At 47.7% G+C, this 20078-nt stretch overlaps 1 protein-coding gene across 2 annotated transcripts in view; it reads left to right on the top strand.

Moving 5' to 3' along the window:
• EPHB2 (EPH receptor B2) overlaps positions 1 to 20078 on the top strand; it is a 295337-nt gene that overhangs the window by 102459 nt on the left and 172800 nt on the right. For both annotated transcript variants that reach the window (XM_029066358.2, XM_029066357.2), the window contains exon 2: positions 3647 to 3711. In XM_029066358.2, coding sequence (XP_028922191.1) covers positions 3647 to 3711 — 65 coding nt within the window. The remainder of the gene's footprint in view (positions 1 to 3646; positions 3712 to 20078) is intronic.

Below are 20078 nucleotides of genomic sequence, written 5' to 3'. Positions count from 1 at the left end.
GGGATTAGAACCCAGGTCCTTCTGAATCCTAGGCCCATGCTCTATCCATTAGGCCACCGCTGCCTTCCAGAGTTTGCTAGGAGATGGGACTTGTTTGGGAAACATAGCCCTAGCCAGAGTAGTGAAGGTAGCCAAGGCTGCTTATGTCCCACTAGCCCCAGCCACCCACTGGGGCTCCAGGCTGGTGAAAGCACTCAGTCGTCCCCAAGCTCAGCTCTAGCCTCAGTTTCTCTACAATTCACCAGGGGCTCCAGAAGCCAGGATATTCTTCCTAGTGCCAGGCTATCGACCTTTGGGTGGTGGGGCCCTCTCCAGCGATGCCCCGGGAAAGGAGGGTCGGGGGAATGGGCACTGACAGAGGCTGTGGAGCCCAGCAGAAAGCCTCGATGAGTGGATGTGGTGCCCAAATGCCACCTCCCGCCCCATCCCTCGCTCTTACCTGGCTTCAGCGGCTGTGGCGGTCCTGAGACTGCCCTCTGCACCCCAGCTGAGCCCACCCTTCAGTCACTGCTTCCATCTTGGGGAAACTGGATGTTCACAGCCAGAGGAGCTGCAGGGCTCAGAAATAAAGACCACAGGTCTCTGGTCAGGCCTAGACAACCTACTGAAAAGTGGATTCTTCAGGTGGGGTAGACATCCCATGGGGATAGTTGTAAAAGACAGGGCAAACCGGCATTGTAGTGCGAGGTCTAACTCCATGCCCACGACTGTTTCTTTCTCCACACTGGCATTCATATCCGAACTGGTCCATGTGGTCAGAAAGACATTCCCTTATTCATTCATTCATTCATTCATTCATTCATTCATTCATTCATTCATATTTATTAAGTGCTTACTGTGTGCAGAGCACTGTACTGAGCACTTGGGAAAGTACAATAGAGCAATAAAGAGTGACAATCCCTGCCCACAACGAGCTCAGGCTAGTCTAGCCTTATTTCCTCTAGACTCTAAGCTCGTTGTGGACAGGGAACGTGACTACCGGCGCTGTTATATTGAACTCCCCCAAACGCTTAGTACAGTGCTTGGCAATAAATATCATTGATTGAGTCACTGATTGATTTCTAGCAGTCTTCTAGTGAAAACACACTTTCCGGGAGACTCCCATCACCTCCAGTGAGGTTCAGAATGGTGGTTATGCCCATAATAGCATCAGTAGTAACATTTATTGAGCACCTGTTTGATGCAGTCCGTTGTAATGGTGCTTGGGAAATTCAGAATAAAGAAGTGACACATTCCCTGCTCACATGGAGCTTACACTTTAGCAATGGAGACAAACATAAATGCATTTATCACCCAAGTGGTCAAAACACATGCATGAAAGGTAGGGTACGAATACATTCAATTGTGTGAGAGTTGGCTGCTGGAATTCTATGGCTCAAAGTGCTGGGAGATCAATCGGGGAAGGCTTGTCAGAGGAGGGAAGATTTCGGGAGGAGTTTGATTTGGAGAAGGAGGCTATCTGATATGGGGAGGGGTAAGCTGGTTGTGGGCAGGGAATGTGTCTGTTTATTGTTGCATCGTACTCTCCCAAGCGCTTAGTATGGTGCCCTGCACACAGTAAGAACTCAATAAATATGATCGATTGAACAAATAAGTAGCTGATCGGTGATTAATTTAATATGGGGAGGGAAGGAGTGCCCGGCCAAGGGGACAGCGTGAGCAAGGGGATAGAGGAGGGAGAATTGAGAACGACATACAGCTAGAAGGTTCTGGACTGCTCTGGGAGGAGGGCTAGTGTTAGGGACCATGGACTGAGAACTGAAATTGAGTTGGGAATTTATCAGGATTTAGGCCCTGATTAGATGTTTCAGGAGGGGAAGACGAAATCTGTGGGGAAGGGAGGGGATGTTCATGGGTGGTTGTGGGTATGGGCCTGGGAGTCAGAACGTTCTAATTCCAACTCCACCACTTGTCTGCTGTGTGGACTTAGGCAAGTCCCCTCACTTTTCTATCCCTCAGTTACCTCATCTGTAAAATGGGGATTGAGATGGTGACACCCACCTGGGACAGGTACTGTGCCCAGCCCAGCTTGCTTGTATTCATCCCAGCACTTAGTACAGTGCCTGACATATAGTAAGTGCTTAACAAATACCAAAATTATTATTGTTAATATTATTGTGTTCGGTGTAACATTTAATCAGTGAGCACTCTGGAATAGACAGGCTTCATTTCCCCTTTATTGGACACGATAAAAATAATAGTTGTTGTCTTTAAGTGCTTTCTAGGTGCCAAGCAATAAGGTGGGTCACAAAGTCCCTGTCCCACATGGGGGCTCACAATCTCACTAGGAGGGAGAAAAGGTATTGAAGGAGAATATGGTTTTTCTGACTTCCTTCTTTCCTCCAGTCCTCAGGGGATCCACCTTATGGATATGGGTTCTAATCCCGGTTCCACTACTTATCTGCTGTGTAACTTTGGGCAAGTCACTTTACTTGTAATGTGCTTCAGTTTCCTCATCTGTAAAATGTGGATTAAGACTGTGAGCCCCAGGTAAGACTGGGACTGTGTTCCCCCCAATTATCTTGTATCTGCCATGGTGCATAGTACAGTGCCTGGCACGTAGTAAGCACTTAAATACCACGGGTATTCTTATTATTAAATTATTATTATTAAACCCTCTTGGTTTAATCTTTGGTGAGAGTGACCGAGGTCCTAGGGCTCCCAGCCTCCTGGCCAGCCCCACCCCAATTTTATTTCTGTGGCGTGAAGACAGAGGCAGCCCAGCTGTTGGTCAGCCAGGGAGTCCTGAGGCAGGGCTGCCCTGAGCTGCGGTGAGGCAGGCCAGCGACTCTCCCGGAAGGATTGCCCTTTCCTTTCCTAGTGGGGATCCCCAGGGGCGGGGACCCTGCAAGCAGCTGGAGTCTCTGTTCCACTCTGTTCCGCTGCAGCAGCTCCATGGGAGCAGGAGACTCCTGTGAATGATTCTGTGATTTTTCTTCTTTTTTTTTTTAAAAAAAAGAGAAAATCCAAGAGGGAAAGCCCAGCTGGGCTGGCACGTGACGGAGTCCCTTGGCCTGTGGCACAGTTTGGAGCAGTTGACAGACACAACCCCGGGGGTCCTTGGGGTAGAATGGAGACGTTCCCCTCTGCATCACCCTGACTTGCTCCTTTTATTCCTCCCCCATCCCAGCCCCACAGCACTTATGGACATAACTGTCATTTATTTATTTATATTAATGCCTGTCTCCACCTCTAGACCGTAAGCTCATTGTGGGCAGGGAATGTGTCTATTTATTGTTATTTTGTACTCTCCCAAGTGCTTAGTACAGTGCTCTGCACATAGTAAGTGCTCAGTAAATAAATATGGTTTCCTGACCAGCTGTCTGACTGGCAGCCAGACAGGCCAGCAGCCAATGCTCTCCAAGCTTGAATGGGCAGGGTCTCCCTTCAACCAGGCTGGCATTGTGGGGAAAGGGGGAATCAGGTAGGGTCTGGCCACAGGCTGGGCTTAGGGGCTCCAGACACTCATTTGGCCTGTCCAGTGGGCTGAGCTGGAACTCCGATGCTGGGCTTTCCCCTAGGGCCCTCTGTGTCCCTGCTCTTTCGCCCAGGGAGTGATGTCTGGGTGAGAGGGACCCTCACCCTATCTCTCCAGCACCATGTCCCCACCCCATCCCCTGACTGTGACTCTTCGCTCTTCTTGCAGAAACGCTGATGGACTCGACCACGGCGACAGCGGAGCTGGGCTGGATCGTGCATCCTCCATCTGGGGTGAGTTGTCCCTGCCCCTCCCTGATCTGCTGACACCCCCTGGGGATCTGCCCGACCGCATGGGCAGGGTCAGCACCAGGCTTCGGATGCCAGGCCGAGCTCTGGCTCCTCATGCTGTCTGACCCCACAGAGTGACATAGTACCAACAGTATTTCTGGAGGAAATGTGACACTCTTGCCCTTCAGACTATGCCCTCTGACAGGAAAAGCAACGTGGCCTAGGGGAAAGAACACAGGCCTTGAGTCAGAGGACCTGGTTTTTAATCCTGATTCCTCCATTTGGCTGCTGAGTGAACTTGGGCAAGTAACTCAACTTCTCTGAGCTTCAGTTCCTCCAAATGTAAAATGAGAATTAAATTCGTGTTCTTCCTCCCATGAAGACATGGACTGTGTCCAAACTGATTATCTTGTATCCACCCTAGGGCTTAGTATGGTGTTTGGAACCTAGCGCTTAATTCATTCAATCGTATTTAATTGAGCGCTTACTGTGTGCAGAGCACTGTACTAAGCACTTACCACGGATATCATTTTTATCTTTATCCCCAACTTTTCCATCTGCCTCCTGACTTCTTCTCTAATGACCCATTTTGGACCATGTGGCCTGTGATTTTCCCAAACCCTTCTTTGAACCTGCTGCTTACTTTATCTGGCACAACTTCCTCTTATAACAAATTTCGTGCACTTGCCTCCCACTGGGTAAAGGAGGGTTTCCTTTTGTTTCATTCATTTACTCATTCCATGGTATTTATGGAGCACCTGCTGTGTGTGCAGAGTCCTGAACTAGGCATTTGGAAGAGAACAGTAAAAGGAGAAGATGCTTTCCTGCCTCTCAGGGAGCTGACAATGTTTTAGGCAAGCAGCATTGCCTATTGAAAATGGGCCTGGAAATCAGAGGACTTGGGTTCTAATCCTGACTTTTCTACTTTTCTGCTATATGACTTGGGGCAAGTCGCTTAACTTCTGTGCTTCAGTTTCCTCAACTGTAAAATGGGGATTAAATTCTATTACCTCTACTAAAATGTGAGCCCCATAGGGGACAGGGAATGTGTCCAATCTGAACGTTTTGAATCTACCTAGGTACCTAGTACAGTGCTTGGCACATAATAAGCTCTTAAATATAATCCAGTCAATCAGTGGTATTAATTGAGTACTTACTGTGTGCAGAGCACTGTTCTAAATGCTTGGGAGAGTACAATACAACAGTATAACAGAGTTGGTTGACACATTCCCTTTCCGTGGGTCGACACATTCCCTACCCATAATAAGCTCACAGTCTAGAGGGGGAAGACATACATTAATAGAAATAAATAAATTACAGATATGTACATAAGTGCTGTGGGGCTGAGGGAGAGGTGAATAAAGGGATCTAATCAGGATGACGCAGAAGGGAGTGGGAAAAGAGGAAATGAGGACTGAGTCAGGAAAGGCCTCCTGGAGAACATGTGCCTGCAATAAGATTTTGAATGAGGGGAGAGTAATTGTCTGTTGAATGTGGATTATTATTCTTACTGTCATTATTACTTTTATCATTATTAGGCCAACCACATTCATGTTTCAGAGGGTGTCCCCTTGTCCACCCTGTGTCCCCTTGTCCTGGTCGCATGGGAGTCAATGAACAATAATTCTAGGTTCATTCTGCCCATACCATTTCTTATTTTATGGACTTTCGTCCCATGCCTTCTCTATCTTCACCTTTCCTGGCCGACAAATCCTGATTGTTTCAGAGTGTCCTCACAAAGAAGTTCTCCACCCCTCTGTTTCTGTTGGTGGCCTGCCTCTATGTGCTGTCCAGTTTGATTTGTGTCTTTCCTGAAGTGTGGTTGCCAGAACCGAACAGGCTTCTAGGTGTGGAGGAACCCTGGCTTTAGAGTGGCAAAAGATGCCTTTTGCATCACCTTCATCCTGGAGAGAATGGGCTGAGGGACACGGTCACATCTAGAGGGAGCAGGGTCCCTGAAACCCAGAAAGTGGCAGGAACAATAATAATAATAATAATAATGGTATTTGTTAAGTGCTTACTATGTGCCGAGCACTATTCTAAGTGCTGGGGTGGTTACAAGTTAATTAGGTTGTCCCACTTGGGGCTTCATAGTCTAATCCCCATTTTACAGATGAGGTAACTGAGGCACAGAGAAGTTAAGCGGCTTTCCCAAGGTCACACAGCAGACAAGTGGCAGATCCGAAATTAGAGCCCAAGTCTTCTGACTCCCAAGCCCGTGCTCTTTCCACTATGCCACGCAGCTTCCCTAGGAAGGCTGGCCACACCCCAGAGAGAATGGCCAAGTTGTAGCTTAGCCCCAAAATGGAAGCATCAAGGCAGAAACCCCAAGTAGATACCCCTTGCCATTTGTCAGTTGTGAGACCTTGGGCAAGTCACTTGACTTCTCTATGCCTCAGTTACCTCATTTGTACAATGAGGATTGATTGTGGGATGGACTGGGTCCAACCTAATTAGCTTGTTTCTACCCTAGCGCTTAGTACGATGCCTGGCACAGAGAGAGCACTTAACAAGTACCATTAAAAACAAAGCACCCACCCCCAACCAGACTGAGAAGTGTTCTGGAGAATTCCCAAAGGAGGAAGCAGGTGTGGAGGAGGACAAGGGATTTGGGGCTGAGGCCGGTGGTGTTGGAGAATATGATGGGGGCAAGTTTGCCTTCCTGAGGGCACAGGTAATTCTCACTTAGCAAAGGGGTTCATCTCCAGGGATCTGAGGAGTTCCCTCCATGGTGCTTCATTCGATGAAGCATCTTGAGGATAGAGATCCTCTTGTCATTTCTGTTGTACTCTCCCAAGGGCTTAGTACACTGCTCTGCACACAGCAAGTGCTTAATAAGCACCATTGATTGTTTGCTTGATTGATTGCTTCCTGGGGAGGATTTGGCATCCTTTGACGGGTTAGGAATTGCAGGGACTTGTGTTTTTGAGTTGATCCCTATTTCTACAGCATTGGCCGTGGGTCTTGAGGTGCTACAGTTTCTTGGGGTTCTGACAAGGCACTTCACCGCCGGACCCCCGAGCTTGCTCCTAGCACCTGCATAACCTGGGACTGTCAGCGACAGCCACTCCCAACTGGACCCGTTCAGCCATTTTTAATTAATCAATGGATAGTATTTACAGAGCACCTACCTAGTGCTTCAAGAAACTATCCCATGCCCTTGGGAGAGTGTAACTAAAGAAAGCACGCAGCCAAAGCCTTCAAGGAGCTTACAGTCTGTTAAGTGCTTACATAGCGTTTAACAAATGCCATTATTATTATTGTTATCATTAATAATAATGAGAGACAAAAATGATTGACAGATTGTGGGAATAGCCCTGTGAAGTTAGAGAAGCAGCGTGGCTCAGTGGAAAGAGCACAGGCTTTGGAGTCAGGTCATGGGTTCAAATCCCGGCTCTGCCACTTGTCAGCTGTGTGACTGTGGGCAAGTCACTTAACTTCTCTGTGCCTCAGTTACCTCATCTGTAAAATGGGGATTAAGACTGTGAGCCCCACGTGGGACAACCTGATTCCCCTGTGTCTACCCCAGCGCTTAGAACAGTGCTCTGCACATAGTAAGCGCTTAACAAATGCCAACATTATTATTATTAAGTTTGCATTCTGGGGGATGATTCTTCTGGAAACCTAAGACCACAAGTCACATTGCTTTTCATTCAGTCATTCGATGGTATTTATCGATACACTAAGTGTTGTGTGCAGAGCACTATACTAAGTGCTTGGGAGAATACAACACAACAGAGTTGGTAGGTGTGATCCCACAAGGAGCTTACATTCTCACTCTCTTCCGCGTCACCGTGACTCCCTCCCTTTGCTCTTCCCGCCTCTCCCTGCCCCACAACACTTATGTTTGTGTGTATATATCTATAATTCTATCTATATTGAGACCTATTTTATTTGTATTGATGTCTTTCGCCCCCCTCTAGACTGTGAGCCCGTTATGGGCAGGAATTGTTTCACTTTATTTGATATATTGTACGTTCCAAATGCGTAGTGCAATGCTCTGCACACAGTAAGCGCTCAATAAATATGACAATGAATGAATGAATTCTTTAGAGGGAGACAGTCATTAAAATAGATTACGAATAGGGGAAATAGTAGAGAATAAGAATATTTACCTAAGTATTATGGGGCTAGGGGAGAGTAACAAAGTGTCTAAAAGATACACAGCCAAGTTGATGGTCGACGCAGAGGGGAGAGTGGATAGAGGAAATAAAGGGCTTAGTCTTGGATGGCTTCTCGGAGGAGAAGTGATTTTAAGGGGCTACTGGCTCAGACCAGTGCTCCATCCGGCAGTGTGAGCTAATTGCCCTCTTCCCTAACCCCCCACCCCAATGATCCCAAATCTCTTTCTGTTAACTCATTCCAGACCACCCAACCAATTGTATTTATTAATTGCTTACTGCTTGCAGTACTACTAAGCACCTGGGAAAGTACAACAAAATATACAGACACATTCCCTGCCCACAGTGAGTTTACAGTCTAGAGGACGAGTTTACAGTCTAGAAGAATTTATTCAGTTAGGAGTGATTCTGCCCGGAATCGCTGCTAGACTAAGCTACAACATGAGTTGTCCTCCTGTAAGCTCTTTGTGAGCAAGAAACGTGTCTACCAACTCTGATGTACTGTACTCTCCCAAGCACTTAGTTTAGTGCTCTGCACACAGTAAGTGCTCAATAAATAACTATGATTGATTAAGAAGATGGCGGCTCAGTTGGTCCCCTGTGCAGGAGCCACCACATTTCTAGCTAATCAGTCAAGTATATTTATTGAGCATTTATTCTTCTAGACTGTCAGGGAATTTGTCTATTGTATTGTACTCTGCCAAACAGTACAGTGCTTTGCTCACAATAAGCACTCAATAATTAACTGATTAGTCTGTGCAGAGCACTCTCCACTCCATCCAAACTGCTACCCTAATAATCCAATCCCTTACAGTCCCACCTTGATTACTGTATCAGCCTCCTTGCTGACCTCCCAGCATCCTGCCTCTCCCCACTCCAATCTATATTTCACTCTGCTGCCCGGATCATTTTTTTACAAAAACCTTCAGGCCGTATTTCGCCTCTCCTCAAGAACCTCCAATGGTCGCCCGTCCACCTCCACCTGAAACAGCAATTCCTCACCAGTGACTTTAAGCCAATCACCTTGCCCCCTCCTACCTCACCTCGCTACTCTTCTACTACAACCCAGCCCACACACATTAGTCCTCAAATGCTAACCTTCTTACTATATCTAAAACCCAACTATCATATCCATAAGACAATTCCTCTCCCCCGCTTCAAAGTCTTATTGAAGGCATACCTCCTCCAAGAGGCCTTCCCTGACTAACCCTCCCTTCCTCTTCTCCCACCCCCTTCTGCATCACCCTGACTTGCTCCCGTCATTCATCCCCCTTCCCAGCCCCACTGCACTTATGTACATATCTGTAACTTATTAATATTTTTGTCTGTCTCCCCCTCGAGACTGTAAGCTCATTGTGGCCAGGGAGTATGTCTGTTGATTGTTATATTTTACTCATCCAAGCGCTTACTACAATGCTTAGCACACAGCAAGCACTTAATAAATAAGATGGACTGAGTGACACAATGACCTCTTCCTTCCCTTATTCTCAGCCCCATTTGAGGAACTGTGTCTCATTCTCAGTGGTGTATTTTCTTCCCAATGCTTAATACAGTGTTTTGTCTCTCCCTTATGGAACTTCTCTCTTCTCCTTCTACATCTACCACATTTCCCCTAACCCCTATTCCCTTTTAACATCTGACTCCCCCTGTAGACTGTAATCTCCTTAGGGGTAAGGGTCATATCAACCAACTCTCTTGTATTGTACCCTCCCAAGTGCTAAGTTCAGTGCTCTGCATGCAGTAAGTATTCAGTAAATATCTTTGGTATTTAATTGATTAATAGCATATGCTCTCCACACCACCCTACCAAACCTGTTCTCCAAAACACTTAATATATACTACTGCTATTAATTTATACTACTGCTATTACTTGGATAGGGAGAAAACAGCAAAAGGACAAAGAAAGGGAGAGAATTCAGTGGGGAGGAGGAGAAGAAGTAGCAACGTGACCTAGTGGAAAGAGCATGGGCCTAGGAGTCAGAAGGACCTGCGTTCTAATCCCAACTCCATTATTTATAGGCTGTTGTGACCTTAGGCAAGACACTTAACTTCTTTGGGCCTCAGTTCCCTCATCTGTAAAATAGGGATTAAGACTGTGAGCCCCATGAGGAACATGGACTGTGTCCAACCTGATTAGCTTGTATCTACCCCAGTGCTTAGAACAGTGCTTGACACATAGTAAATGCTAATGAAAGCCATTTTTTAAAAAAACAAGAAAACTCCAGCCCGGTGATTCCCAGATCTGTATGTCCAGTCCTGGCCTCTGATTTTCCCCCCAGTTTTATCTCCAGGCTGTCCCCTGGACTTATCCACTTGTAAGTCCTCCTCCATGGAAGTGCCAAAAGTCTCATCCTTCCCTCTCAAACCACACCTCCTCCTCAGTTTTCCTCCTTCAGTGTCACTGGTAATACTGTGCAGGTCCCACTTCAGCTTTTATGCTACTAGCCTCCCTGTCCCCACCCTCATGACCCTGGGGTCATTTGTCATCCCTGGATTCATCCCAATTTGCTTGTATCCACCCCAGCACTTAGTAAAGTGCTTGGCACATGTTAAATGCTTAACAAATATTTTTATTATTATTATTAATTATTATTATTCTTATTTGTGAAATGTAAGGAGGTAGGCACTTTGATTTCCAGGTCATACTGTTGGGTCTGTCGAGTCCAGGGTTTTGTTTCCAAAAGAGGCAGTGTTGCCTAGTGGAAAGACCCCGGGTCTAATGACCTGATTTCTGATCCCATCTCTGCCCTTAACCTGCTGAGCAAGTCACTTCACTGCTCTGGGCTTCCATTACCTCATCTGTAAAATGGGGGTTCAACAGCTCTTCTCCCTTCCTTAGACTGTGAGCCCCATGTGGAACTGTGTCTGACCTTATCTCACATCTACACCAGTACTTAGTACATTACTGGGCACATAGTAAGTACTTAACAAATTACCACAGTGATCATTCTTCTTCTCCTTCACTCCTCATCTCCTCACTTTCAGCCTTTTGTCACTTCAGAATATGTACCTCAGAGTTTCTGAGGAGTTAATGTCATCAAAGCACTCTGTTCCTTACCAGCCCACTGTAACTACCCATCCCCTCTCCCAAATCCTGTTATCTCTCCTGTAAGAACAAATGTCACAATCAAAAGTATCAAGGCTGGCTTCTAACCGGCTCCCCTAACAGAACTTCTCCCTTCTCCTCCTCCATCTACCACAATTCCCCTAACCACTATTCTATTTTAACATCTGACTCCCCCAGTAGACTGTAATCTCCTTAGGGTCATGTCTACCAACTCTCTTATATCGTACCCTCCCAAGCGCTAAGTTCAGTACTCTGCATGCAGTAAGTATTCAATAAAGTATGTAATTAATTGATTGATAGCATATGCTCTCAATAACCACCCAACCAAACCTGTTCTCCAACCACTGCAGCCGGCCCCCTTCTTAGCCTGTGGGCCTTTGTACCTGCTCCTGTTTCTGCCTAGAACATTCTATTCCCCCACTTCACCAACCCACATCCCTCTCCTCCTTCAAAGCCTTTTTAAAAACATACCTCCTGCTTAACCCTGGATTGATTCCTGTCACCTCAGGCCTGAAAATTGACAGCTCTCAAAATCTGAAAAACATAGATTCCTGTTAGTCATATCCCTAAACCTCCCCTTTAAGTGCCCCTGACACTTGTAGTTTTGTCTAGTTGTAGGTGTGTCTGTGTGGGTTTGTATTTTCCTGGTCTGCCCCATTCGATTTTAAGCTTCTGTAGGGACAGACACTGTCTCTTTCTTCTTTGGTAGTTTTTCTCAGCAACTAGTACAGTGCTCTGCACAAAGTAGACACTCACTGAGGATGACTTCTGTCTTTCCAAATGACCAGGGGCAATTCTGGGATGCCAGTAGAGGCCCAGTTCAGTCTGGAGGATTTTTCCCAATCAACAGTGTTTATTCAATGCTTACTCTATGCAGTGTTCAGTTGAGTTCAGTTATGCAGTGAACACTGCACAAGTGCTTGGGAGAAGACAATAGAGTTAGACATGATCCCTACCCCAAGGAGCTTATCCCGGCTCTGCCACTTGTCAGCTGTGTGACTGTGGGCAAGTCACTTAACTTCTCTGTGCCTCAGTTACCTCATCTGTAAAATGGGCAATAAGATGTGAGCCTCACGTGGGACAGCCTGATGACCCTGTATCTACTCCAGCGCTTAGAACAGTGCTCTGCACATAGTAAGCGCTTAACAAATACCAACATTATTATTATTATAGTGTGTTTACAAGCCCCACCTCTGAGTTTTTCTCATACCTTCTCTGCAGCTGGAAACTATTTCCACTCCCTCCATCCTCTTGCCGAGGCCCTGCTGTCAGCCGTTACAATTACTCAAGGAGGCCTCTATCCAATGAGGTTGTCACTGGACTGCTTTCTGTACTCTAGAGATACACTAGCCTGGTGAAGGAGCTGCAAGCAGTCACTCCTCTCTCCACCTTCCCCTCTCCTGCAGCCACCTGCAGCCCATATGAGCCCCAGATGTCTCAGTGTCCTTAATAGACTAGACTGTAAGCTCATCTCTGTACTGTAAACTCTTTGGGGGCAGGGAATGTGTCTGCTCATTGTTGTATTGTACTCTCCAGAGAGTACAGTGCTATGCACACGGTAAGTGCTCAATACATAAGACTGACTGACTAGTGGGTCCCAGTATCGCTAGTAGGTTAGTGGGCCACAGTGTTGCTAGTAGGCCACAGTGTCGCTAATTGATCCCAGTGTTGCTTGTAGGCCCCCAGTATCGCTAGTGGGCCAAAATATTGTGTGTAGGCCTCAGCATCACTAGTAGGACCAGTGTCAATTGTAGGCCCCAGGGTCGCTAGAAGGCCACGGTGTCTCAAATAGGCCCCGGTGTTGCTAGTAAGCTTCAGCTGGCTGCCCAGGGGAAGGGAAGTGCCTCCTCGATGTGGCAGCTTTCAATAGAAGGGGCTGACGGGTCAAGTCTTTTTCTCTCATTCTTTCCTTTTCACAGCTCTCCATCTGGAAAGATGGGCTAGCTGGGCCGGCTGAGATGGCCCCTCCCCTCCTGGTAATGAGGCCAGGGCTGGCTGCAGGCGGCCCCAATGCCTTATTGGGGGTGTTTAGTCTTTGAGTCCTTGGCATGTTAATTAGAGAGAGAGGAGAAAGGCAGAGTGCTCTAATTAAGTGCTCTAATTAAGTTCTGAAGAAGAACAGAGGCTGTAACAAGGGGGTGACTTTGTCGCACATGGAGACAAGGGAACCAGAATGGCAAATTTATGGGATTAGTTCAGCTGGGAAGCCCCAAACTGGGACCTTCCTGCCTCTCAACACCGCTTTCCAACAGCCCTTCCTTCTGCATCTTTCCCACTCTTCCCCTTCCCATACCAACCCAATCCTTCCAGGCCCACTGGCCCGCCCACTGCCCCGCCCACTGCCCACTCAGGGCCATTGTTCATCATTCTTGTAGAAGGGGTTTCTCAGGCCTCTTAATATTTGCGGAGTAAATAAACAGCTTAATGAACCACAAACAAAGAACTGGAAAATAGACCCTGGAGGGGAAAGGCCAAAGGGCCTGGGATTGTTTAACCTGGGGAGAGGAGAGAGGTCCAGGGAAGAACTTGACCAGAGGTATTCTCCTGAGTGGATCTAGGAACTAATGCCCATCTACATTCCTAGGTCCTGAGAGGGGAGAAGTGCCCCCTTCACCACCCTACCCCCATCCCCTCTTTTAGATGGGGTGCAGGGAGAGCGCAGGAAAATTTCTACAAGAGCACTCCAGAGAGGGGAATACCAGCCCTGGACCTGCAGAGAAGCAGCATGGCTCAGTGGAAAGAGACAGGCTTGGGAGTCAGAGGTCTTGGATTCTAATCCCAGCTCTGTTACTTGTCAGCTGTGTGGCTTTGATCTTAACTTCTCTGTGCCTCAGTTACCTCATCTGTAAAATGGGGATTAAAACTGTGAGCCCCATCTGGTACAACCTGATTACTTTGTATCCCCCTCAGTTCTTAGAATTGTAAGTGCTTAACAAATGCCATCATTATTACTATTATTAGTATTATTCCAAACAATGGACATTGTTAAACTGAAAGCTCCTTGGGGACAGGAAATATATCTGTTATGTTGTGATATTGCACTCTGCCAAGCGCCTAGTACAGTGCTCTGCACACAGTAGGCACCCAATAAATACCATTGATTGATTCTTTATCTGGGTTGCATAGGGAGTTGTGATTCTGCCCCTCCTCTCTTTCCCCCTCCTCCTGAACCCACTTAAGCTGTGTTTTGAAGACCACCCTGTCCCAGCCCAAGCCTGGCCTGCATTGAAACCTTGGGCCCCAATCCACCCAGATCCCCAAATTTATAAAGGTTTTCCTGCTGCGGGCTGGCTTGTCGGGGGGCTGCGGCCCCTTTAAATGCCTGTGCAGCACATGGCAGCTGCCTAGGAAGGTAAGTCAGCTTTATCTCCTTGTGGGGAGATAAAGCCCAAACAAAGAAGAAAAGTAAATGTGTATTTAGCCCATTTCCCACCCTCCTCCTCGTTCCTTAGCGGCCCTCAGACAAGGGAGTTGATGGAGTAGCAGGAAGCAGGGAAGGGGATGGTCCAGATTGCCCACCCCAGATCTCCTCCCCCTAACTCATGCTAGATTTGATCTCCCTGGGGACCTCCACCAAGAAGGGGATGTTATAGTAATGGGGAGTGTGGATATGGAGAGGGTCGTTATGGAGAGAGCAGATGAGAATGGTTCAATCAGCAGTACCATTATTGGGTCAGACCAGCGATACCCAGAGACTCTCTCCATCCCTGTTCTGGGCCACAGAAATCAGCTTCAGGAAGTTTTTGGGGTGCCCTTCAGAACCACAGGGTTCTGTCCATCTCAGTTCCAAGCCACAGAGAAGCAGCATGGTGTAGTGGATAGAGCACAGGCCTGGGAGTCAGAAGGTCATGGGTTCTAATCCCAGTCCTGCCACATGTCTGCTGTGTGATCTTGAGCCAAGTCACTTCACTTCCCTGTGCCTCAGTTACTTCACCTGTAAAATGGGGATTGAGACTGTGAGCCCCACATGGGACCGGGACTGTGTCCAACCTGATTTGCTGGTATCCACCCTAGATCTTAGTACAGTGCCTGGCACATAGTAAGTGCTTAACAAATACCACAACCCCCAAACACTGGAGGAATCCAGCAAGCAGGTGTGCACAGGACCCTGTCCACACTGTGATCTGGTTCATGTCAGGGCCAGTTCTTCTGGGGTGTCCTCAGCCCTGTTCCTACCTCCATCAGCTCAATCCTCCACATCTCTGGGAGGAGGATGGGAGAAGGGTAGGGGAATGGTGGAAGAACCTTACTTGTCGTCTTGATTTCTGGAGAGGCTCCAGACTTCCTAGGTTTCCTGCTGCTCCACCAACCATTTTTTTCAGGGGAGCAAGTGAAGATCTAGAGGCTCGGACTCTCTTCTTCCCCTAGGGCAAGGAAGAGAGAAAACCTTCCACCCACCCTGGATGGAAGCTTCCTTTTGGCCCCCCACGTCCCCCAGCAGGGAAACCACTACCCATCTCCAAAGCTGGGGAGTAGGAACACACCCCAGAAAGTATTTCACAGACAGGCAACTAGGCTCTGGTCTGAAGCTTGGTCCAGAACAGTGGAGGGAACTTAAAAAAAAAATGGACAGGGACAAGACAGTGGGAGGAAGAAGTATGGGGTGATGGCACACCAGGCGACAGGTCAAGAGGCGGTGAAGGTAGGAGGTGGGGGACAGGCCAGGAGAAGGTCAGTCAATTGTATTTATTGAGCATTTACTGTGTACAGAGCACTGGACTAAGCTCTCGGGAGAGTACAATACAACAATAGACACATTCCCTGTCCACAGCGAGCTTACATTCTAGAAGAGGTGAAGGCAAGAGATGGGGAGCAGGCCAGGAGAAAGGGAAAGAAGGAGATGGGGGCCAGGCCAGGAGAGAGAGGTAGTGGGAGGATGGGACAGGAGTGAACTGGGGAGGAGGGACTTTCAGTTATTCATTCAATCACATTTAAGTGCTTTCTGTGTGCAGAGTATTGTACTAAGCGCCTGGGAAAGTACAATACAACAATAAACAGTGACATTCCCTGTCCACAACGAGCTCACAGTTTAGAGGGGACTTATTCTGAAGCTCCAGAGCCATGCCCTGTCCACAGGCCATATGAGAGTGTATGTGGACAGGACCCTCTGGTGCAGAAAACATTGGACACACCCTTTTTCCAGGCCTGCACTCACGACTGAGCATGCCCAGTAACCAGCTAAAGTTTCACTGGCAAGGAGAAAATTTGCATTCCTTCTTCCAGCTGGCCCCAGTCTTTCAAAACACTATCAGTAGGCCCCGATCTACCTCTGTCCTGGCCTCATCATCATCCCTATTTATCGAGCCTGCCTGCCATGTAGAAATTTTTAATCTAAGGGAGGTGGGGATGGTGGGAAGACTGGTGGACACAGAGTATGCATATGATGGGAGTGGAAGAGAAAACTAGAATGCAGCTGGCAATAACAAACTTGTTTTGTCTTATGCTGTCGAGTGAGAGGGAAAAAAAGAATGTGGCATAAATAATGAAGTTATCCTTAAGTGCCAAGGGTGGCTCTGAAGAGGGAAGGAGGGGTAGAGTGTAAACAGTGGCTCCATCTCTCGAAGCTCTCGTCTCTTGGAAAATCCCCTATTCCAACCCAACTTGTCTTTGTTTGTATCCCCTGCTCCCAAGCCTAGACACTTTCATTCAATCTTTCATCCATTCAGTCGTATTTATTGGGCACTTATTATGTGCAGAGCACTGTACTAAGCACTTGGTAGAGTCCAATCCAACAATAAACGGATACATTCCCTGCTCATGAACTCACAGCCTAGCAGGGTGGGGAGACATCAATATAAATAAACAAATTACAGATCTGGACGTAAGTGCTGTGGGGCTGGAAGGGGGAAAGAACAAAGGGAGCAAGTCACGGTGATGCAGAAGGGAGTAGGAGAAAAGGAAAGGGGGGCTTAGTCTGGAAGGCCTCTTGGAGGAGATGTGCCTCCAGTAAGCTTTGATGGGGGAGAGAGTAACTGTCTGTCGGATTTCAAGAGGGAGGGTTTTCCAGGCCAGAGGCAGGATCAGTTAGAGGGGTCAACAGCCAGACAGGAAAGATCGGGGCACAGGGAGAAGGTTAGCATTAGAGGAGTGAAGTGTGTGGGCTGGGTTGTATAAGGAGAGTAGTGCGGTGAGGTACGAGGGGGCAAGGTGGTGAAGTGTTTTAAAGTCAGTGGTGAGGAGTTTGATGCAGAGGCAGATGGGCAACCCTGTCTTCCTGTCTTGCCATTTCAGATCAAGGCTCACTTCCTCCCTGAAACACATCCCTGTTTCCAACACCCCCCACACCCCAACATTGGCCAACCTCCCGGCATGATTCACAGACACTCTCTCTCCATGAGGATATCTTGCTAATAATAATGATAATTGCAATAAGCCAAGCCCTGGGCTCAGTGCTGGGGTAGATACAGCAATATCGTAACAGACACAGTCCTAGTCCCGCAGGGGGCATACAGTCTAGGGTGGAGAAAGAACAGGTATTTCATCTCCATTTTATAGCTGAGGAAACTGAAGAAGTTAAGCAGAGTAGGGGACACACAGCAGGAAAGTGGCAGAGCTGGGATTAGAACTCAGGTCCCCTGATGTCTAGGCTCTAGGCCATGCTGCTTCTGCCGAACATCCCTATTAGAGTGTAAACTCTTTGAAAACAGAATGGTCTTATTCTTTTATAATCCCCCACATTCAGTAATGCCTACCTCTCCTAAGGACCAAAGGACTGACTCTAAGTAAAGGAAAAAAGCAAGGATAGGAACCAGAGATCAGACAAACCAGCGTCTGTGCCTAATCACCTCACACCTGGATTGCCGCTACAGCCTCCTTGATGGTTCCTTTGCCTCCAGCGTCTTCGGGAAGGGGCTTATCCAACACTGGGCTGTGAGAGTCATCTTCCTCAAAGAGCCTCTGACCACAGTCACTTCCCTGAGGCAGCGAGCAGAGCTTGTCAGTGGCTCCCAGTTACCTCTCATATCAAGTGAAGCCCCCTGGTTTACAGATTCACACGCTTCCTCCACTCCCCCTTCTACCTCCTCACATACCTCTCCACCAGGTCATGGCCTTCTTTTTTTATGGTGTTCGTTAAGCCCTTACTATGTGCCAGGCACCATAGTAAGTCTTGGGGTAGATAGAAGCTAATCCGGTTGGGCACAATCCACATCCCACAAGGGGCTCACAGTCATAATCCCCGTTTTACAGATGAGGTAACCAAAGCACAAAAGAGTTAAGTGACTCACTCAAGGCCACACAGCCGACAAGTGAAGAATCCGCATGCCGTAGTTGATAGAGTGTCAGAGAGTACGTAATAGTCAGGGCCAGAGAGTCAGAAGGTCATAGTTTCTAATCTCAGCTCTGTCACTTGTCTGCTGTGTGACCTTGGGCAAGTCACTTTACTTCTCTGTGCCTCAGTTACCTCATCTGTAAAATGGAGATTGAGACTGTGAGCCCTTTGTGGAACAGGGACTGTCTCCACCCCGATTTGTTTATATCCATCCCGGTGCTTAGGACAATGCCTGGCACATAGTAAGCGCTTAACTTGTCAGCTATGTGACTGTGGGCAAGTCGCTAACTTCTCTGTGCTTCAGTTACCTCATCTGTAAAATGGGGATTAAGACTGTGAGCCCCACGTGGGGCAACCTGATTCCCCTATGTCTACCCCAGTGCTTAGAACAGTGCTATGCACATAGTAAGCGCTTAACAAATACCAACATTATTAACAAATAGCACAATTTTTTTAACTAATACCACTAGAATCCAAGTACTACTGACTCCCAGGCCCATGCTATATCCACTGTGCCATGCTGCTTTTCCTCTTCCTTCTTCCTTGGGATTGAACCCCTCCTTCTCCAGTCCCTCCCCTCCCTCTCCCTCTCATGGCAAAAGCACCGGCTTGAGAGTCAGAGGTCATGGTTTCTAATCCCAGCTCTGCCGCTTGTCTGCTGTGTGACCTTGGGAAAGTCACTTAAATTCTCTATGCCTCAGTTACCTCATCTGTAAAATGGGGATTGAGATTGTGAGCCTCATGTGGGACAGGAACTGTGTCCAACCTGATTACCTTGTATCTACCCCAGCACTTAGAAAAGTACTCAGCACCATAGTAAGTGCTTAATAAATACCATAATTATTATTAGCACTATACCTTTCCCTCTTCCGGCTTGGGGTCTCCCAAGGCTGGGCAGGGGAGACTGAGAGATTTCAGACAAGACACTGTGGAGGGTCAGACAAATATATTTATTGAGTGCTTACTGTGTGCAGAGCACTGTTCTAAGCGCTTGGGAGATTACAATATAATATAACAGGGTGTTTGGCAAGCACAGCTGTCCTTCTGGGCCATGCCATTGGGGGTGGCCGGTCCCATGTATGGTGTCTCAGAGCTCTCTTGCCTGAAGCTGGGTCATTCCAGACAACATGGCACCAACTGGACTTTACCTGTCTGAAGTGTCCACTTGGGTACAACCAGACTGCCCACAGTCCCTTCACATGGCTCCCCATGCTCCAATCTATCAATGGTATTTACTGAGCGCTTACTGTATGCAGAATCATGAATCCTTGCCCACCACCCATTTTTCCCTTCCGTCCTGTGAATGCGTGGGCCCTCTGGTGTAGAGAGTTGAGGTACCCGTGGGAAAGATGCTGAAAAGATAAAGAAGGAAAAAGGAATTTGGGAATGTTCGGAGGCACCTTTCCTGCCTTTGGAATCCTGGCCCCAGCCCTAATGGTCAGCTCTGCTTTCCAGCAGCCTCCCATCCCAGCATGGGTCATATCTGCCCTTTCCTAGAAAGAACCATTGTGTCGGGGAAACCCTGATATTGGGAAGACTTGTCTGGCTCCAGGATCCTGTTTGGTCTGAGGGCTGCACTTGAATCAGTGCATGGTCTCTAAATCCCAAGGAAGCCACTGTTTTCCTAGTTTGCCTCTACCCCGAATGTCTCTGGAGTGGGAAGATGCAGGGGGATGATGCAGGCAGTTGAGGACTAATTTCCCCAACCAAGCAGCATGGCCAGGCCATGGGAAAATTATTGACTCCATTAGACTGTAAGCTCCTTGAGGCCTTCTCTGTCCACTGAATGCTCCCAAGAGTCTAATCTCTTGCTCTGCTCACCATGAACCCTCAATAAATACTGCTGATGATGACTGGGTGGTCCATGTTCTGGGCAGCTGGTCCTAGTTCTGGTTGGTCCCCGGGACCTGAG

This window comes from Ornithorhynchus anatinus, chromosome 5, assembly GCF_004115215.2.
Source record: "Ornithorhynchus anatinus isolate Pmale09 chromosome 5, mOrnAna1.pri.v4, whole genome shotgun sequence".
NCBI classification, from domain to species: Eukaryota; Metazoa; Chordata; class Mammalia; order Monotremata; family Ornithorhynchidae; genus Ornithorhynchus; species Ornithorhynchus anatinus.
The sequence above is the reverse complement of the archived record's forward strand: the minus strand, read 5'-3'. Positions and strand labels throughout refer to the sequence as shown.